Source organism: Diadema setosum, chromosome 1 (genome assembly GCF_964275005.1).
Source record: "Diadema setosum chromosome 1, eeDiaSeto1, whole genome shotgun sequence".
Classification (NCBI taxonomy): domain Eukaryota; kingdom Metazoa; phylum Echinodermata; class Echinoidea; order Diadematoida; family Diadematidae; genus Diadema; species Diadema setosum.
Genome location: NC_092685.1, coordinates 37,576,018 through 37,597,009, shown reverse-complemented (window position 1 = coordinate 37,597,009; position 20,992 = coordinate 37,576,018). Strand labels below are relative to the sequence as shown.

Below are 20,992 nucleotides of genomic sequence, written 5' to 3'. Positions count from 1 at the left end.
CCACGTCATCTGTTTCAGACTGACTTTAGGAAGGGATTTGTTCGTGTGAAATTTCTGATGGCTAGTCTAGACGATGATGAAGCTCTTGCACGGCAGCTGCAGCATGAGGTATACATACAGAGGGAGGCTGAGTTTGATTTACTTTGACCAGCACCAGCTGTGCGTTGTTCAGCCATGCCGTGCCTGCCTTGTTGGCAATGGCAGACCCGGAGCTCGGGGCGGGCGAGGGCTCGGGGGCTCGGCTGGGGAGCCGAGATGGAGGAGATACAGCTACAGGCTAGCATGGCTAGATAGGCTAAAATGAGGCTATATCATTATGAGCCCTTTAAGTTTGTGAAGAGATGGCTCAATGCATCAACAACAACCAGTCCAGTGTCGTAGTTAGTTTTTGTAACATAGATGATGACTATGAGACTTGTTGATAGCTTCAAACATTTTAAGAGGAAATTATCTCTCGAGTCTCAACAATTAAATGATCGATGAAGACAATGCTTGCTCTTTTGAATTGACTTAGAAACCGCTAATATCACAGGCGCAGAAACTGACAGAGAGATAAACGTTAGAGAATCTATCATTTCATAAGTTATGGGCCCTAGTAAACTAAACTAAGTTTAATACAACATATCAGTGAAAATGAAAATGTTGACATTTGGATATAACAGAAGAGTAAAAAGTGGGATATCATTCCTACTCTAGTATAGGAATAGAAACCCACCTTCCATGACGGCCTGATGCGTCTGATTCTCACAGATTTCTGCCGGGTTTTCATGGGTACGTCCCTGAGAAATATCAGTCGAGTCATCAAGCGTCAAGTCAACGTTATGGGGGGGGGGGAGGGGGGGTCTGTAGTCGCCTGACAGGGTCGAATGTGGCAATCGTGTGACCATGTAGTTGAATTAAAGTCACAGTCCGGGTCTTTGATCTTTGTTTACTAATGTGTTGCCCTTTAGAACGTCACTGTGTGTGTGTGTTTTGTTTTTGTTTAATTATGCATGATAATGTCTCATTTGAATAGATTTTCCTTAATTGTAGTTTCACCCTGGCTTGATCTTACTTGCTGTTTGTTTCTCATTAAGAGTAATTCAGGTGTTTACAAAAATCTTATAATCTGCAATAGGTACAATATTAACAAGGAGTAAATAATTAGTTTAGGGTGCTTGGTTATGTTTAATTGCAATCTAAAGAGCCACAAATGTTTACAAAGAAGGCAAATGTTTGTGATGATAGCTAAAGTCATTTAGGTTAGGTGTAGCCAGATCACCCAACATGCTCTTCATTGGATTGACCCATCCAACAAATGTGAGTAGACACAATGTTTCAGCACACCATAACCCTCTTTCTTCACTCCCCCTACACCCCCCCCCCCCCCCATCAAAAAAAAAAAAAAAAAAAAAAAAAGAAGATAAAATGCTATGTCAATGTGAGGTGGTTAATTCTGGCATTTTCATTGCATCCTAACAACAGTTTGACACAGAGGAAGAACAGGAGAAGCAGGACATGGCAATGGCACAAGCCTTGGCAGCAGGCCACAATATTTCAGACTCCGACTCAGACGGGGAGGAGAAGCTCCCATTGAGGAAGCTTGCAAGCAAATCCAGTTTTGTTTCCGAGCACAGTGTCAGCGATTCCGACTCTGATGCAACCTTCATCGAGGAAGAGGAGGAAGATGACAGAGATCAAAATTTCAATGACAATCATCCTAAGCGTGCCAAATCTAAGAGAAAACACTCCACGGACTCTGATTCTGATGCCATCGATGGTGAACCAAGTACGTCATCAAGAATTCGCGGAAAGATGAGAGTGTCCGAGAAAGAGAATTCCTCTTCCCCGAAGAGACTTAAGAGAGATGATACGGTCCTACTGGATGAGGGGGAATCAAGTGCATCCAGCAAACCGGAATGTCAGTATGGGAAACAATGCTACAGGAAAAATCCCTCACACCAAAGAGAATTCAAGCATACAGGTACAACTGTAATTCTTGATAGTTATATAGAGTGATGATAATGTTATGATGTTAAGGATGTGGTAGGCTAGAATGTGCATGCTAAGATAGAATATTGTTTGTGTTCAGGCATTCAGATCTTATCCTCAGAGATATACACATGTTTATGATTTTATTACAATGTGTAAAGTGAGATGGATTCAAATTGTATAACCTAGTGTTTTACCAACCCACAATCTCAGATGCCATCTCTTGATGCAGTGGGAAGGAACAGGTCAACTTGCATCTACGTCTTGGTGGTCTTCTCCACATTGGTGATTCAATGCGAAAGTTTTACTTGTCCACAATAAAGAATATAAATATATAGATACATTTCAGTTCAGTTCACTTGCATTTACATGTGAGCAATATGCAGACAAGTGTTGGATGAATGAAGATGTTTAGGAGGATCATCATGTTTAATAAAAGTAGTGCTAAAGAACCGTATGACTTTTTATTTTATGATCCTTTTTGCTTGAAAAGGAAAAGATGGTAACAGTTCGACACAAAGGCAGAAGAAGTCCAGTTCTGGGGCGCGAACTTCTCCCCTGTCCTGCCCGGAAGTCGTGGAAAGAGTGTCCCCCTATGGATTTGTCCTGACCAAAGTGCATGGAATTGATGACATATACAACAACACTTGTGCTGTCCATATTCAAGGTGAGTTTAAAACTACTGGGATGAGAATATATTATGATCTAAATGGCAGAAGTGGTGTACAAATGTACTACTGTGTGGGTTCACAGACATTTGCCCGTTGCTAACTCCACAAGTGATTTCTTAACTCGCTATTTTAAAACATATTGTGTGTTTTTTTGTTGTTGTTTTTTTTAAGCTGGGTAAACATCATCAGATACAGATCTTTGTAACTGTGATGCTTCATCATTTGTATATCACATCAAACAAATTGATATCATATATCTCATCCCCAGTATTTGCAAATACAGTCAACCTTGCCTAAGTCAAATCTATTTGGATCAAAGAAATAGCCTTGACTTAGAACAATTCAACTTATGGGGATTCAAATCAATAGAATGTAAAGAGAAGAGGACTGGTAAAGACCTTCGACTAAGGCAATTATTTGACTTACTGTATCCTGTTATGTTTAGAAATGTGATGCTTGAAGCACACAAGGCAAAGGTGTATGAATTTTTTACCATTTTACTTTCTCAAATAAGCAAACATCATTATAGAGAAATGAAATACCTGGTATGTTCTGATGCTAATGTCAATGGTGGATGAAAGTTTAAAGAGGGATACATGTTTGCAAAAGAAGGCAAAGTCATTCAAGGAACTTGCTGTGTACAATATCATCACCAGGAGTGTCACAAATGCAATCAAATAATCTTCTGACTGCAAGTTAAATATTGGTTTCTGTGTTCCCTTTCAGATATCCTGCACCCTTGTATGGGTCAGCTTGTAGCCTCGGCTCACTTCAATTACATGTTTGACATACCTTGGCTGATGAAGCAATATCCCAGAGAGTTCAGGTAAGTGCAGTAGTCGTATTTTTCAATAGATTTTCACAGACTTTTTTTTTTTTTTTTTTTTTAAGCAAAACAAATCGTGCGCACAGTACATATATTTTTCAATAGATTTTCACAGACTTTTAAAAACAAAACAAAATGTGTACTTGAGTTACAAGCAAGAGAAAAAAGATGATGATGATAAAAATTGATTCTTCTGTTGATTTTTGTAGATGTGTGATGCATACAATATTAACATTTAAGCAATTCTTGGTAATGGAGGTCAGGCAAGATTGACGAGGAGGGTTTTTCCATCTTATTTGTATTTATTAAGATAATTTTTGTGCTGGCTGTATGAGAACACAAGAACGTATAAATGCCAAATTAGCAAAGTTTTAGAAATATTCGGATATACAATGCACTCCCATTATAACAGACACGGTTATAGCAAAATTCTTGCTACAATAAAATAATTCAGGTCCCGAAATTCCTAATTATATCTCTTACTTTACTGATTAGCTTTAACAAATTTTTGATATAATGAAAGAAAACCACTGATCCCAAGGACTTTGTTATAATGGGAATGCACTGAGTATTATATATATTTTGGTTTAGTGCACAATGAACAAAGGATTCCCTCCAATACATGTATACTATAGATTTAAAATCTTTTCTGTATTAGGGGGCATTTTCTTGAATTTTTGTTTCTTTTTCACTGTCTTTTTTCCTTCCCCTGTTTTGGGAAAAACAGTAAAACTGGTGTATAGTAATAAAAGAAGAAATTATCCTAAATGTCACCATCATTGCCATTTTCATCATCATCATCATCATCATCATCATCATCATCATCATCATCATCATCATCATCTTGGGGGTCATTTTCTCTGTATGTTTCTTCTTCTGCATTTTGTTTTTATCTCCCCTGTATAGGGACAAACCAATATTACTGGTGCATGGTGAGCAGAGGGAGGGGAAGGTTGCCCTAGACAAGGCTGCCAAGCCGTACCCAAATGTCAACCTCTGCCAGGCAAAACTGGAGATAATGTTTGGTACCCATCACAGGTGGGGTATAGTCACATTTAACCTGTTGAGGACAGTTAGATTTTGCTACAACACGCATTTCCCATTGATGCTTGCCGGAGTATACTCCGGACTCGTCCTCAGCGGGTTAAAGATGCAGTAACATGGGGACATCATGGAGTAGGAAGACTGGCCCGGTTCAGATATCTTTGAAAATCTCCATAACAAATTGTAAACAGCTTTATCACTGATCTGTATGTAAGTGCACACATAGGCAAAGAATCTCTAATGGAATCGACCATTACCAATGTGTGAGTTTAGGCTTTGATGCCCATATTTGCTGACACATAGCTGACGGGCACTGTTTGTGGTTTTTGAATGCCCCCAGTGGGTAGCAAATTCAATCGGACCAACCATGTTTCCCCACGCTACCGCAACTTTGACAGAAAGTAACTGCTGCAGCCCAGTCTCTGTCAATCACAAGGAGATCCCCGGTTCAAGTTCAGGGGCAGCAGTAGCATTTGTGTCCTTTTAATCAGGAAAAGCAATTCATCCTCATTGGCTGGTCTTTGGAGGGGACTTAAAATTTATGGTGATGTGGTAACTTGCTCATAGATGTCGAAAGTACTTTCTTAACCCTAACTAGGCCGGGGGGGGGGGGGCCTCCGAGGCCCCCCCTTCGACGTTCTGCGCGATGTATCGCTAACGCGAAAAGCTATCGCTGCGGTGTTTCATGACTTTTTTCTGTCGAGTCTCCCGCATCTTTTGACACCAAATTTGCGATGCCCGGGCGCACGGTTCCGAAGTTTCGCATAAATACGTACATGCATGTCAGACCAAAAATTGCTCAAAAACGTGAATTCGTGTATAATTTCAATGGAAACTGTGCTTACAGTCAAATTTCATAAAAGCATGATTATTTTGGGGTTTTATTGATTAAAATCAACTAATAACATATTTCCTTGTTCAGAACAATGTCACGGATAAGTTTCATCGAAAAAACAATGAAAAACATAAAGTCGAAAAAACAAAGAAATACATAAGAAATTAAAAAAAACAATAAAATACTTAAGAAATTTTTTTGGATGGCTCAATTTTTTTTCTCTTATATTTGCTTAGGACACTAAAAAGAATATTTACACAAAAAAAATGTGCCCATTTCAGGCTTTATTTAGTGATTTATACCAAATTGTCTGATTTCATGCATCATTATGCATAAATTAGCATAATTTAGCATAAATGACAATTTTTCAAAAATCTAACTTCGTAGTACTTTAGATTACATCATAGGCAATGTGTGTGCCAATTTTCGTCGCGATCGCGCGGTCAACAGCCGAGATCTGGAGGGGGGGCCTGGGAGGCCCCCCCCCCCCCCCGGCTCTATGATCTACCTAAATAGCCCGGCCTAGTTAGGGTTAATAGCCATGTTGATAAATCCAAACAAGCAAACAAATAACAACCAGCTGAAAGCATTTGTTTACTATTTGAAATTTTGTTTCATTATGATGATGTTAGGTACCTCAAAGCAGGTAAATGTCCTGAAATTTTAGATGCATGCATTTTGCTCACATCTAAAGTGTAGTATGATTATGCCTCATTATGCAGTCCAGACAAGATATGCCAATTGTGCAAGGTATCCCAGATTTACTGCCTCTTTCCCTGGAATAGCTCTGAGAGATCTAAAAAATCTAGCGTCATTCATTTTCCAAAGTGCTAATTGGAATTTCATGACAGTAACCTTGCCAACTTAGCAACAGTCCACATTGTGGAAATCAAACAGCATGTCACCTGGATTCTCACCTAATAAGTTTAAACAGATCATTCAAGTTAGAACCAAATTTTGATTGAAGTAAAGTACTTTGCATCATGGATAACATACTTAGATAAGAGTTACAAAGTACTAAAGCTATGCATCATTTTATGCAGTGTTCACAGACAACAAGTAGATAAAATCACATCTTGTACCTTTATGGTATTATGTCTTGTAACTTCTCATACAATCTTCTTCTCTTTCCCCATGTCTTAAACTGTGTGAGCAGCAAAATGATGTTCCTTCTCTACACCAACGGCATGAGAGTGGTCATCCACACAGCCAACATCATTGACATTGACTGGCACCAAAAGACACAGGGGTGAGTGTGCCAATGCTTAATATTTTCCACTGCAATTGCTTCAAATCTTTAAGAACCTCGTAACTAATGTTTGACCATCTAATCACTGGATAAATGTTTGTTTTGAAAATGAAATAACCTGACCTGTGGACAGAGTAAACATGTCTTCATATCTTCAGTAGCAATGGTGTTAATCCTTTGCAAGGACAAAACCACCTTAAACTATACTAGTTTTCGACGTTGAGGGGGCTAATATTGTGAATAGCGAAATAGTACTGGCAGAGGGTCTGGAAGCCAGACTAAAATTGGCCGCGCATTTGGCCCAGTTTGCGTTTACACTGAGAAAAGGCCGGGCTCGGCCGTGGCTCGGCCGCGGCCGACCACCTCCAGAGCATGGCCAAATGCGCGGCCAATTTTGGCCCCGCATTTGGCCTTTTGCGCGTTTACACTGAAATGAAGGCGGGCTTGGCCGCGGCCAATCCGCGGCCGAGCCTCACACTTTAAACGGGGTCAAAATCCCTTGTTTTTCCAGAGTATCAAACTTGTGTAATGAAGGCTTTTAAAATACACTTGGAATACCTTCTCTTTAATCTTGAGTACTTCTGTTGAATGCAATATGTATCTGGTATATGCTGGGGGAAGCAATGACAATAAGCAAAGACAACAAGGTTGTGGGCCATACTTGATTGCAAAATGATTGTAAGTGTTCTTTGCTGCTATTTTTTGTGCAGGGTCTGGATCAGTCCTCTCTTTCCCAAGCTCCCTTCAGGGAAGCAGGGCTCGGGCAGCGGCGAGTCGGCAACGTTCTTCAAGAGGGACCTCCTGGCGTACCTGACGGCATACAGGGCGCCCTCTCTTCAGGAGTGGAAGACCCACGTGTCGGAGCACGACATGTCACAGGCCAAGTAGGTGAACTTTTGTCAGTCATGTGTTTCTGTACAGCTACGTATAGTGCAGAATTTATGTGCAGAACAGTGCTTAAGTGCTGGAGACAATGGTCCACCGACACTTTTCGAGGGACCCAAAAACTTTCAAGTACTGTGAACATAACTCTTTCTGTATGGGAATGATTAATTGTGACTACTACTTGCCTAAGATGCATGTGAAGTTCTGTTATTCTTATGTCTGTCTCTTACTCTGATTTGAAGTTGTGTTAATATTTGCAGAGCAAGGTACCAGAAAGTAAGCTGAAACTTGTTAACAAAAACAAATCATCAAGACCTATAACTTTTTATTTCCTCCTTTTGTCATTTTGATTCTGCTTTGCATAGCCTGCATTGACTTCATTTCTCTCCCTTTGTTCGTGAAACATCTGTCAGAATTTCACATCTATTTCGCTTCTCCCTCTTTATCTCCATGAGTTTCTGACTTCAACTTCTCTCCCTTCTTTCTCTTTCATCTTTCTTTTCCCAATGATTTCCAAACCCTTTAACTGATTTTCACTCTATTCTTCCTTACAACTCTCTCTGTCCCCTATTCTCTCGTCTCCACTTCTGCAACTTCAACTTCCAGCTCCAACTTTTAGCTGCCCCTCGATTGTCACTATTTGCCTTCCCCATATGCTCGCTATGTTGCTTCCTTCCTCAGCTCTCCTCTTTCTAGGCTCTTCTTCTGTCAAGCAGCGGTCCCTACAAGGACTGTGTACACATGGTGTTACCACAAACTTCTCTTTCTCAAGAGCTATAACTGTGTCAATAGTCAAGTGTGTGTGTGTGCATGTTGTAAACTACTTTGTCATGCAATTACAAGAAATAAAAACATTGGTGCACTTAGCGTACAGAACAATACGGGAATGATGATTACCATGATGTTGCGTGCACAGAGATTGACTTAAATGTTATTTTTCAGCATGGCTCAGGAATCTGGAAGACTAGAAGGAATTCTAAATCTCAATTCATACAGGGTGCACATCGTAGCCTCGGTTCCCGGAAGACATGTAGGGGAAGCCAAGGACAAGTGGGGGCATTTGAGAGTACGAAAGGTAATGAGAATGTCAGGCTTCACGCACAGTGAGGTGTAAGTTCCCATAAACTTAATTTCTCACCCTATAGCTGCAGTTACACTGGCAAAAGATTGTGAAGTCTTTGAAAAGTCTTCACGAAGTTTGCTTATCCATCCACACTAGCAGCTAAACTTCTCTCGATCGTGAACATTGCAAAAATATTGACCTTTTTTTTTTTGAAGTTGGCCCCACATGCACTGTCTCTGGCCAGCACAATATACAATATGAAGTGATTACTGGTGGTTGAGCCCCAATGCCATAGATTTATGTCTGAGAGATTTTATCTAATTTCAAGCAATGTTTCAACAAAATGGAGAAGTGCTGAATGTTTGTGTTTTGTTTTGTTTTTTTACAGTTATCGTGTTAAGGAGAACATCACAAAAATGAGAAGACCACAAAAATTAACATCTCGCGAAAGTGTGCTATCAAGTATCATATGTGAAAATATCAGTGTGTACAGTATATATAAAGGCCAATTTGAACATGGTTTAGAGTTACAAGTTACATTTTATTGCTACAACAACTATGCCATCTTGTGATCCCTGCATCATAGGAATGATTTTTATACCCCCGCCAAACGAAGTTTGAAGGGGGTATATAGGAATCAGCGGACGGTCGGGCGGTCGGGCGGTCGGGCGGTCGGGCGGTCGGTCCGTTGCAAATCTTGCGTCGCGAACTACTTCCTCAGTTTTCAACCGATTCCCATAAAACTTGGCACAGATGTGTGCCTTGGGTTGTAGATGTGCAAGACATATTTTTTGACAGTACCCAAAAGTACGTTGCCATGGTAACGGCATATTATGGGCAAAAATGGATACAAATCTTGCGTCGCGAACTCCTCCCACAGTTTTTGATCAATTTTTATGAAATTAGGTACAGATGTTCATCTGAATATGTTAATGTGCAAGACACATATTTCCGCAGTGGCAAAAAGTGCGTTGCCATGGTAACGGCATGTTATTGGTAAAATATAGGGCAAAATGCTTCATGGCAAAACTGCTTCATCAGTGTTCTTCCAATTCTCATGGAATTCATATTGAATGTTTGTCTTAGGATATAGGTCAGCATGACACATTTCTTGACAGTTACAAAAAGTATGTTGCCATGGTAACACGCTCACATATTATGAGCCAAAATGATGGAAAATTTTGTGTTGCAAACTACTTCCTCAGTTTTTGCCCAATTTCCATGAAACTTGGTACAGATGTGTGCCTTTGGTTGTAGATGTGCAAGACGCATTTTTCGACAGTACCCGAAAGTACATTGCCATGGTAACGGCATATTAATGGCAGAAGATCAAGGAAAGATCTTGCGGATTTAACTACTTCCTCAGTTTTTTGACCAAAGCTTATGAAATGTTGTTTTGACCAAAGCTTATGAAATGTTGTTTGGCGGGGGTATAACCAGTCGCTGTAGCGACATTTCTAGTTTATATTGAAGCCAAGAAATAAAAGGAATGGTTTGCAGCAAGGAGTAGGTCAGAGCCTATCCCCACTGTTTCCTGATGGTGCTTATCTCACTCCCCCCCCCCCCCCATCACAGCTGCTTCGACAGTATGGACCCATCGACAAGAGTGTCAGCGGATGGCCCGTGATTGGCCAGTTCTCCAGCATCGGCTCTCTCGGGCCGGAAAAGAGCAAGTGGCTGTGTGCAGAGTGGTTCCAGAGTATGTCAAGTGCCAAAGGTCAAGTGGGGTCACATGTTTTAGATGTAAACACAAAGCATATGAAGTTGGTAAGTGCAGCAAATAGAGATATTAGGTAACATGAATTCGTCGGTTGAGAATGATAAGGGCGTTAAGTTGCCACTAAACCCATAGTGTTCACGACCACTTAACGCCCTTCTCATTCTCAACAGACGAATTTTGCTTTAAAAGTATGAAATTTTACATTTGATAAGTTACATTGATAAATTTTACTTTATATGTAGTAGTGTAGACTGATGGTGGTGTTCATATTGTGTTCTCATAGTAGAAGCAAACTATCCATAACACATGGGGGTTCTTTGGTAAATACATTATTTGCACTATATCAAGATTTTCTGTACTACCTGTGAGCCTTTATGTCACATGCCTTTTAACCTTTTGAAATTAGAAATGTGCACAGTTCAAAACCATTTTCTGTGTTCATTGACCAGGATAAATACCCTATCAATGACAGCTGATATTCTCAGTAATGTTGTCAAAAAATGCAGTGTATGAATTAATATGTCTTGCTCATACTGCACTACAAAAAATGTCTGTACCTAGGACAGGGGTAGGCCGTGTACAGTTCTGGTCGAGGTGAGGATTTAGCTTTTAACATTTTGCGAGATATTCAGAAACCACTCTATGTGATGTCAAAGAGCATGCAATTCTAAGGGGTATCAAACGTTTATTTGATGAAAATCGGTTTTGAAATGGCTGAGATATCCAAAAACAAGATGAAACAAAGAGATCCTAATAAAAGGCGTGGCCTGTCGCCTTTTATTATTATCACTTTTTTGGATAAAATATCTCAGCCATTTGAAAACCAATTTTCATCAAATAAATGCTGAAACTTTCTTAAAATTACATGCTCTTTCATATTTCATAAGAGGTTTCTCATTATCTCACTTACGAGTGTTCAAAACATGACTCCCCACCTCAACCAGTACTGTACAGTCCCTTAAAGAGTTGGCATGCTCTGTCATCACTATTATGGCAACTAACTCTGTTCACATTGGAATGAAACTTACTGCAAATACACATATATGGATTTAGTAAGTGCAGAAATATCATTAGAACACATAAATTGGACAATCTATTCAAACGTTAAAAATTTTTACTGAGTTGGTGAAATCCATATGCTGTCATTACTGGATAAGCAGACTACAGTAACTTGTGATTTCGCAGTAAGGCAACATTATGAACAAAAAGTAAAGAGAATTGAACATGTTTTCATATTTCTTGCATTATGAAAGAGCACTTAATTTAGTACCTCTTTCAGAAAAAAAGGGGAGTGATATTACCTCATGGCAGTAACAAGTCAAAGCAAAGAGTACTTTTCTTTCTTTCTTTTTTTTTCAGAAAAGGGCATTTTTAAACAGATTGTCCAAGATTTTCTTCAAACTTCACTATTGTATGCTACTAATATTTTTGCATTCACTGAATTGACCCGTTGAGGATGAGTCATGAGTATGCTCGGGCAGGTGTCTATGAGAAATGTGTGTTGTAGCAAAATCAGTCCGTCCTCAACGGGTTTATATGAACATCTGTGGTAAATTCCCCTTTAACAAGTACAGCATGTGTTTGATCTCATTTCTCCCACACACCAAAAAAGTTTCAACCTTCCACACATGTATTTTGTACCAGGTATTTGTATTGTCTGTCATCTGCAGATCTTTCCATGTTCTGACAATGTCCGTACAAGTTTGGAAGGTTATCCTGCAGGGGGCTCTCTTCCCTACAGCATCCAGACAGCAAAGAAACAGCTGTATCTCCACTCCTTCTTTCAGTGAGTCACTGCAGTTTAACCAGAACTAAACAAACAAACAAACTAACTCACAGAATTGTCACAAATTTATCATTCCTTGCACTTTTTTTTTTGTCTATACAGTAATACAAGCATTTCATTATATTATTCTCAAAATAATAGATATTCTCTTTTCTTTTAATTTAGCATTCAAAATTTAAATAACAGGCTTGTGTTTCTTTGGTTTTTTTTTCATTGATGACACCATACTTGATTTAGCTTGTAGGGTGGCAGAAAGAAACAGACAAAAGTGAATTTCTTTGGCCTCCATGTAGAACTGCTATTTCAATCAAGAGAGGCAGAGTTTTTGTTTGCATTTTTTTTTCTATGGTGCACCAGGATCTGTATTGAGCAATAGTCATACATTTTTAGAGGCTCATGCCGTGAAACTCTAGAACTCATTTTTTATTTTGCTTAATTTCATGTTAATTTATCATACATATTTGTATTTGATTACTTTAAGATGTTTTAAACCAAAAAATTGAAAGAACTTTGTTGTTAGCCAATTGTCTCACAATGCCACAACCTGCAAAATGATTTGGAGAACAGCTTGATGTGCTATTGTTAACAAAAGGACACTTGCAAGCTGCTCGCTGTAACATACTGTAAAACTAGAAATGTTCGCAGGATGAAATTTTCATGAATTTTAGCCAATGGCCTTTTTCGTTGCATGAAATTTCAGCAAATTGCCGCTGGCATTTAATGCATATAGTGCTGGCAAGAACTTTCGCATACATTTTAATTTCATGAATCTTGCCTCTCACAAAATTTGCGAAATTAAAATGCACATGAAAGTTTCTAGCTTTACAGTACACCAATTTAAATGCAGTTTGCAAACGAACTTTTCCCCACATCATAAGACTGTTCAGTTGATGACTTTACAGGTATTGTCATGTTGATTACGATGATACCTCCCAATTTGGAAACTCAACTCTCCTTCCCACCCTCAAACAGAAGGAAGAAAGAAACATATTCTTCACTCTCTTGTAGAATCTTCTGTCAATCATATGTGTTTCCTTCAGTCAGTGGAAGGCGTCTGAGATGGGGCGGAGCAGGGCATCACCCCACATCAAGACGTACACCAGACTCTCCCCTGACAACCAGAAGATTGCATGGTTCATGGTGACAAGGTTCGTTGATGCTGAGGAGGACTATAGCCTTTAACAAACAAACAAACAAACAAACAAACAAAAATCCTTCAAAACTGTAAGATACGCCATCAATCCCTGAAGAGAAAACAAACAAAAACAAATAAACTCATTGTGTAATATGTGATATGTATCATGGTCACTCTTGTGCAAGATTCATCCACATCTTAACCTGTTGAGGACGAGATGATTTCGCTATTGCACTTCCTATGGACACCTGACTGGGTATGAATGGGACAAGTCTTCAACAGGCTAACTTGAGAATACTTGCAATGTCAACATTTGTCATCATGTTTTTCAATGAAACTATGGTGTATGTATTTTCTTAATGAGATGAGCTGTTTTGTTTGTGAAATTCTCTTCTCATAGTATGCACCTCATAAATATTCTGTGAATATGATTAGTTATTACTATGAAACTATTTCATTTCTTGTGTTACACGATTGCCCAGGGCTTTATTGCAAAATGAGTATATCAAGCGCAATTTACACCAAATATCAATTCCGGTGTTAGCACTGTGCAGTTCAACTAAGAAGAATGCCATCAATGACATCACTTCATTTTTTTTTTCATCTTTTTCCATGTTCTGAGAATGTGACAGGTTAAAAATGATATACGGGCATACAGTGTATTGTAAACTCTCTGTCGTGGATGGGTTCATTGGTAATAATGAATGCCATCTTGATATTGAAGGAAATGAAGTGTAATCCTTTTTCATTCATTGGTAGGTCTGTTCATTGTTCTATCAAGTAAAGGGTGTCATTGCCTTCCATTCTACCAATCCTTCTCCCCCTACCACCGTCCCCTTCCACCTTCCTCACCTTCCCCCTCCACTATCTCCACCATCTTTCCTGGCACAGTGCCAACCTGTCCAAGGCTGCATGGGGGGCTCTAGAGAAGAATGGTAGCCAGCTGATGATTCGCTCCTATGAGATTGGCGTGATGATGCTCCCCAGCAACTTTGTAAGTATTTCTATCTTATTTCCCTTTGATAAAATATTCCAAATATTTTTGTTTTCATTTTTGTGTTTGTTAGTTTGGTTTATTGTTGTTGTTTTTTGTACATACATTGTGGGGGGGGGGGGGGATATAAGTCACCCAACCATTATGGCTCATGGAGATCAGTGGGTGCTTTACAAAATTTGACCAACCCCTGCTGGAGATTTTTGACAAACCTGTAGCATTTACCCTTGGAGTCTTGTGCCATGCCCCCTGCTTGAAGTGATACCAGGGAGGTGGAGTGTTGTTACCTTCCTGCTACAAAGGCCAATGACAACGCAAAACTGATTGAGTCATCATGCATAGAGCAAGCAGGCACAGCCAACTTGTATGAACTGATAACCTCTATTTTGTCTCGAGTTGTGATTGAGTGAAATATGGCATGAGTGTTGAAGTCTGTAGCATTTAGAGTCTTGAACTGCCAGCTATGTCACCCACATTTTAGGCTTGATACCTCTCAGAGCACCATTATAGCTATTACTACCAGGTGTCTCATGGATGGCTACTTTATACTGAAGATTTGTCAGTTGTACCTTAATTGGCGTTCCCTCTGTTGTGCAGAAAGACAAGTTGTGAGAACATGTGTTGCATTTGGAGAAAGAAAATACAGAAATATGTTGAAGATATTTATTGTTTTCATTGTATGCATGCCTTCTTACTGGTCATCTTTTTTTTTTTTTTTATATTGAAGTCCTCTAGAAAACTAAGGGTCAACCACTGAGCTATGACATGGTTGTTACCCTTAATTAAGAAAATTTAGAAAATAAAACATTGATGACCTCCGTCCTAGCTTTTCCACTGCTGTTCATTTGCATCTTACTAACAAACCAAGTACATTTTCTTTTTATTCAAAGAGGCCTTATCCTGTAATATATTTGCCTTCATGGGGGGGGGGGGGGGAGAAAATCAGATTCACTCAAGAAATAGCTGTGCAAACAGTTGTTCCTTGGTCTTGTGGTTACCATGTCCATAATACTCTGTTTGCTTTGTGATGTTAATGTGGTAATGGAAGTCAAGTGCTAAGATTTTTCCTCACAGGTATCATTGTCAAGCCTTTGATTGTCAATAATTAAAAAAATGGGGAACCTGATACAAGATATTTGGCTTTTGAGTAGAATAACAGAGCTTTTTTTTTTTTTGGCAATAAGACATGTATGAGTAGAAAATCATAGAAAATGGATAGAATTTTTAGTCACACAATTATGTAATTACTTTCTCTAATTTCTTAATGTTTGATGTTGATATTTATCAAATATATACCCATTAATCATGTTGTGCCATTCATTCGTGCATGGCACTTTTGAATGAAGTTTAGAAGTCTAAGTCCCTAATTTAGTCACTGTTCCAAATATGTAGTCTGACAAGCACTTCAAGTTCACTTTAACATGTCCTTTATTCTGAATCACTCAAAAGATACAATTTATTCTTGAGATATGACTCATCTGAAGGTTTTTTTAATTCATATCATGCCTGGTGTACCAACATATACACTGTACCAGTAAAAACGAACAAATAAACTTTAAGTACTGCTCATTTATTGAAAGGGTCGGAAAAAAAAAAGAGAATGGCTGAAATAAAGGTGAAAAACAGCACATCACGATATGTAGCATGATAGTAATTCTTACATTTTCTGGATAATGTCAAAGATTAACCCGTTGAGGACGGGCTGATTTTACTACAACACACATTTCCCATAGGCACTTGCCCGAGTATACTCGGGACTCGTCCTCAATGGGTTAAGAAAACATCTACAATTGATGAATCTAGATGACAGAGACTTCTGGAAACTTCACAGGAGAGCAGAGGGAGCAGAATAAAATAGCATCATCTTTTTCTTTTCTTTTTTAAATAATGTACCTTTAAACTTTTCTTCTGAAATATTTTGTTATATAGAATCATGGAGATATAGCTCTCTGACTAAAGATGACTTCAAGATATATGAAGACAATTTGGAGAAGGGAATGGGTTAGACAGAGTAGAGGGTTGCTTTATTCTTCCAAATTTCCGAACAGTTCCAGAGTTTGTTGACAGAAATAAAGCAACAAAACAAATACACTATAGCTTTTTGAATGGCAAATGATTGCTGGAAAGTGTGTCATTCATACTTCCTTCTTAAGTGACATGTTGTCACAGCTCCTTTGTGAATCTAGGCGCATGCTATACCAATTGTTTGTCTGTGGAGTGCCGTTCAATTAGATTCGCCGATAAAAAAGGGAGACTGACTAGCAGAAAGAACTTGTTTACCCTTTTTTCCTCGGCTCTTGGGCGCATTGCTTGAAATGGTGCTCAGATAAGTTATTTACCCTGTCACAACTCCTTCGGAAGCCATGAAGCTAAGTCGGGGGCCCTGCTTTTAACTTCTTTGATCGAGGAATCAGTGCCGGAGTTATATTTGCCAGGAATCCTCCATAGCAATTTGTGAGGAAATTACACATTGTGCTTGCTCCTGTGTTGGTTTTGATTTCTTATCCAAAGAGCTGCAAATAATATGATAAGAACGGAGGAATAACTTCCCTCCCAAATCCGCGGCTCTCTCTCGCGTGCTCTCCCTTTCCCTATCTCATCTTCCCCACCATTGTCTCATGTATGCTCTCCACGCAAAGACTCAAAGGAGTTGTCAAAATTCTGGCTGTTTGCCAATCCAATGAAACAATTACCACCCGGACATGCCCTGCTTTGCCGATGTGTAAGTGCATGTATTTCACAAATTTGCCGCCAGGCGAGTGCACAAAATCAGAAATGATTTGCGGCGTGATTGCATCAAAACTTGTAGACAATGTGCCCCACTTACTGGGTAAATATGCCCTATTACATGTCAGATTGTCTTTACTTTTTATCCGTTCACAAGCCATCGCAACTTTTATATCTCTGTGATTGAAAGGGAGAGAGAGAGCGAGCAAAGAGAGTGGAGCAGAAAAACAGTAACCACATGTGAGCAGTGGTGATTGCACGCATCATTTCCGACTGCTTAAGAGCAAATTATTTAAACAGAAACAATATGCATTTTGAAAGACAAATTGATAACTTTGTCACTTGGCTCTTGTTGAGCAACAATGGTCCACTGCAAGGTATGGCAGTACTCTCCTATGCACACGATGAGGCGTAGCGTGTAGCAGCAGCAATTGAATTAGTGTTGGGATAATTTCATTTGGCCCCAGCAAAAAATTTGGCGCATTTGGTGTGGAGTGTTAGATGTAAGCCTCATTAAAAGGGACTTTCCATTTCTAGGGAGTAGAGAAGGCATGCTTGATGAGCGATTCATTAATTTGTAAGACATTCGAACCCAGTGTACTCAACTTACTGGTAGTATTCCATCGATGATGTTGCCTTAACTTTCTTCCCTTCACTTTCTCTCACTCTCCCATCCATCTCTCACCCTCTCTCTTTCTTCTTTCCCTCTTTTTATCTTATCCCATCTGTCTATCTCTCTCGCTACATATCTATTTATGCATCTATCTATCTCTCTATCTATCTATCTATCTATCTATCTATCTATCTATCTTTGTATCATCTGCATCTATCTGTCTGTCTATCTATCTATCTATCTATCTATCTGTTTGTCTTTCTATCTATCTTTCAATCATCTTCCTAATCTCAATTGTTGTTTTGCTCACTCTCTCCTTTCTTCTTCTTCAGTACCTTCCCCCCTTTCCATTCTCTCTGTCTCTCCTGTAGTCCCTTGAAAATTCATTCTGTATCTCTTTATGTTTTAGAGCTCCTTCTTTGTCTGCAACATGATATGACACCATGTGCTAATGAATTCCTTACACCATTTGGGTTCCTTGCACCATTTTCATGCTTTTATATTTTTGGTGGGTTTTTTTTCTTACCAACTGTAAGGATCTGCACCTTTTTTTCTCTCATTATTATTCAATGTGTATATGCCATCTTGCAAGCCACTTGTCATTTTTTTTTTTATTCCATCGTGGTAATATTCTTATAAGTTTGTTGTTTGAGAAAGAGATATTTAGTCTTGCCTTATATATCTTTGTGATTGCATGTAGCTTTACTCACACATCTCATCGTTCTTCACTGCAATCCCTGTGTAGGCAATCCTCTGTTTTTCTTTACTCTTTTTTTTAACCCCTATTTTCTCCCTCCACAGCGACCTATCATGAGTGTTTGTGTCGGAGGCTTTCATTCAAACCTGGCTTAATCAGATCAAGGTTGAATGCAAACTTTGTTAACCAAGGCACTAGCTATCATGTGCAATTTGAAATCTCGTTTCTTTTTGTTATCCCTCTTATCCGATTCATCGGGAAATGATTTGATAAGGCCCTGACGGGGCGAAAACACTGCATCTCGTGCTAAACCCCGTCCTCCAATGTGTGGTCACACCCCCTCAATCGCATTATTCCACTCATCTGGGAAATGTGATGAAATCAAACACATCGCGTTGACAGCTCGCCGAGGCCTGATGGTGAAAATCACCTCGTTTTATTCTCGTTTTCCTTTCAAAATGAGGTGGAAATTGTGTCATCAGTTGTGCAGTAATGCTTGTTCTTGTCTGGTGTCTTTTCCTTCCCCCCCCCCCCCCTTCTTTCAGAGCAAGACCAGAGAGGCTTTTCCTCTAAGCAGTGACAGGTCAGACAAGGAATGTCCAAACTTCCCCCTACCCTGGGATGCACCCCTCACACCTTATGGCAGTGGAGGTAAGACAATCCAATCACCAGTAAAGCCCACCAAAGCTTTTCACATCCTTACCTCCTCAGAATGCATAAAAAGGGAAGCTTTAAAAATGAAGAATGCTGCAATTTACAACTCAGTAATGCTGATATGGTATGCATCAAAGCTTCCAGATGAAATTTAATCAAACCTGTGAAACTTTCGAATCAAAATTGTCAGATGCCATAGGTAATTTTCAAGTAGGAAAATGATGACAAAGATGGTTGTTAATGTTTATTTGTAGTTTACTTTTCTTGATGTACCCCATAGCAAGCTAACAGTCTCCCGATTTCAAATAACCAGAAACGATTTGTAACTATTACATGCTATTTGCATGCTAGTTTGAACCTATATACCACGACTGACCAAGTCATGCCTTGGAGAAGGTGACACTGCATTTTAAATCTTATGGAAATCTGAAAATAAAAGTATGGGACATACGTTTTTTGTTTGTATAGATGATATCAATAATAACTGACGATGATTATTATGGTAATAATTAAAACAGTTATGTGCTGATGATGCTGATGATGATAATGATGATGCTGATAATGATGATGATGATGATGATTTCAATGACAATGATGGTGGTGGTGTTAGTGGTGGTAATTGATGATAATGACAATGTTGTATTTAAACGGTGATGTCAAGGAAAATCATTGATACAAAGAGAAAGAGAATAAGGATTTTTCAGTATACTCCTTAATTACCTTACCTCTTCCATGCTTTCCTGTGTCATGATATGCTAGATCCATTTCCTGCCTCTACCACCATTTAACTAACCTTCCTCCATATTGCCTTTCTCTTCAACGTCAGATCGGCCCTGGATCTGGGATATCCCCTACACTGATAAACCGGACACTAATGGGAATGCCTGGGTTCCTGGAAGGAGATGATTTGTTGATGATGCGTCAAGATGTGTCCGGATGCATGAAGATGACCAACGTCCTTCCCTCTTGAAAACACAGAGGTTAAATTCTCACCCAGTCTGCTCACAGCACAAATTGTACAGTGGGAAAATAGCTATTCTTTCTGCAAGACTATCAGGTTTTCTGCATGCCAACTGCGATTGCAAAGGTGGCACGATCATACGCGATATCGATGACAAATGATCGGTACTCATGATACTTACGCCGCTATGAAAGTAGCAGACCTGTCTCTTCCGTGGATGCAGAACCGATATATCATCGTCGGTGATGGCTGATGTGTGTATTGGGAGCTCAGCACCACAAACCCACAGCTGCAGAGCATTATGGGAATGCAGTCTCCAACAAAATGGGCTCAATGTAGCAAAAAATGACAAATCCCATGGCGTAAAAAGAGACAATATTCCGTTCAACGTCACAATTCAGCATTTTACTTGTCGAAAGAGAACTCTTGATCTGAAAAACAATCTGATGGTGTCTTCTTCAGAGTTTGGTGCATTGACGAGGTGCTAGTTTCCACCAGTTGTAGAATTTTGGTAATGTTACCTGCACTTTGACTTTATGAACGTGTTATTTTGAAACCAAGTGCCATAAATGGACCAGAAAAGAGCTTAAAAAAAAAATGCAGGGTGTCAAAAAAACTTGCTAAATAAAGGTTACCACCGTTAATTGTAAAAAAGTTTGAAAGCTAGACAAGTGACATATATGATTTTAACTTCCCACCGCATGTTACCAGTACTTTGAAGTCTGTAAGCTGACGAACGAATTCCCACATTGCCTTGGAAGCAAAGTTGAGACTCAGTGAAATCATCACTGTAAACACATTTCAGTAAAGATGGCAGACAGGACAGCAAATTTGGCTGCACACTCAACAGAGCAATGGTACAGCTGCATCACAATCTTCTAACAACAACTTGTGCAAGCTATACTTTGCTTGTTAAGATATGGACTTACATAACTTAGAGAAGGTGGCATTTCAGAGCCCAACTGCATTGTTTCACAACATCTGGATCCAAATGCTTTAAACACGTAATGAAAAAGGGTTATGCTGTGTTGTGCTTTTTTTTTAAGCTTGATTTATTTTGCAGGGAAATTCAATTGTAAGTGCATTTCATTGAATATACATTGAGCATACTGAATGAATGGCATTGTTTCAATAGAATCTAATGTTAACATGGTAGTCATG

The 20,992-nt window shown here is 39.2% G+C and overlaps 1 protein-coding gene across 1 annotated transcript in view; it reads left to right on the top strand.

Moving 5' to 3' along the window:
• Positions 1 to 31: 31 nt before the first annotated feature.
• Positions 32 to 20,992, top strand: part of LOC140230185 (tyrosyl-DNA phosphodiesterase 1-like) — a 21,985-nt gene continuing 1,024 nt past the window's right edge. The window contains exons 1-14 of the mRNA XM_072310371.1: positions 32 to 108; positions 1,465 to 1,963; positions 2,465 to 2,638; positions 3,369 to 3,468; positions 4,375 to 4,506; positions 6,504 to 6,596; positions 7,307 to 7,480; positions 8,478 to 8,556; positions 10,120 to 10,311; positions 11,935 to 12,050; positions 13,091 to 13,198; positions 14,077 to 14,179; positions 18,762 to 18,867; positions 19,697 to 20,992. The exon at positions 19,697 to 20,992 is cut by the window's right edge and continues 1,024 nt beyond it. Of these exons, the coding sequence (XP_072166472.1) occupies positions 58 to 108; positions 1,465 to 1,963; positions 2,465 to 2,638; positions 3,369 to 3,468; positions 4,375 to 4,506; positions 6,504 to 6,596; positions 7,307 to 7,480; positions 8,478 to 8,556; positions 10,120 to 10,311; positions 11,935 to 12,050; positions 13,091 to 13,198; positions 14,077 to 14,179; positions 18,762 to 18,867; positions 19,697 to 19,776 (2,007 nt within the window). The 5' untranslated portion in view covers positions 32 to 57 and the 3' untranslated portion in view covers positions 19,777 to 20,992. The remainder of the gene's footprint in view (positions 109 to 1,464; positions 1,964 to 2,464; positions 2,639 to 3,368; positions 3,469 to 4,374; positions 4,507 to 6,503; positions 6,597 to 7,306; positions 7,481 to 8,477; positions 8,557 to 10,119; positions 10,312 to 11,934; positions 12,051 to 13,090; positions 13,199 to 14,076; positions 14,180 to 18,761; positions 18,868 to 19,696) is intronic.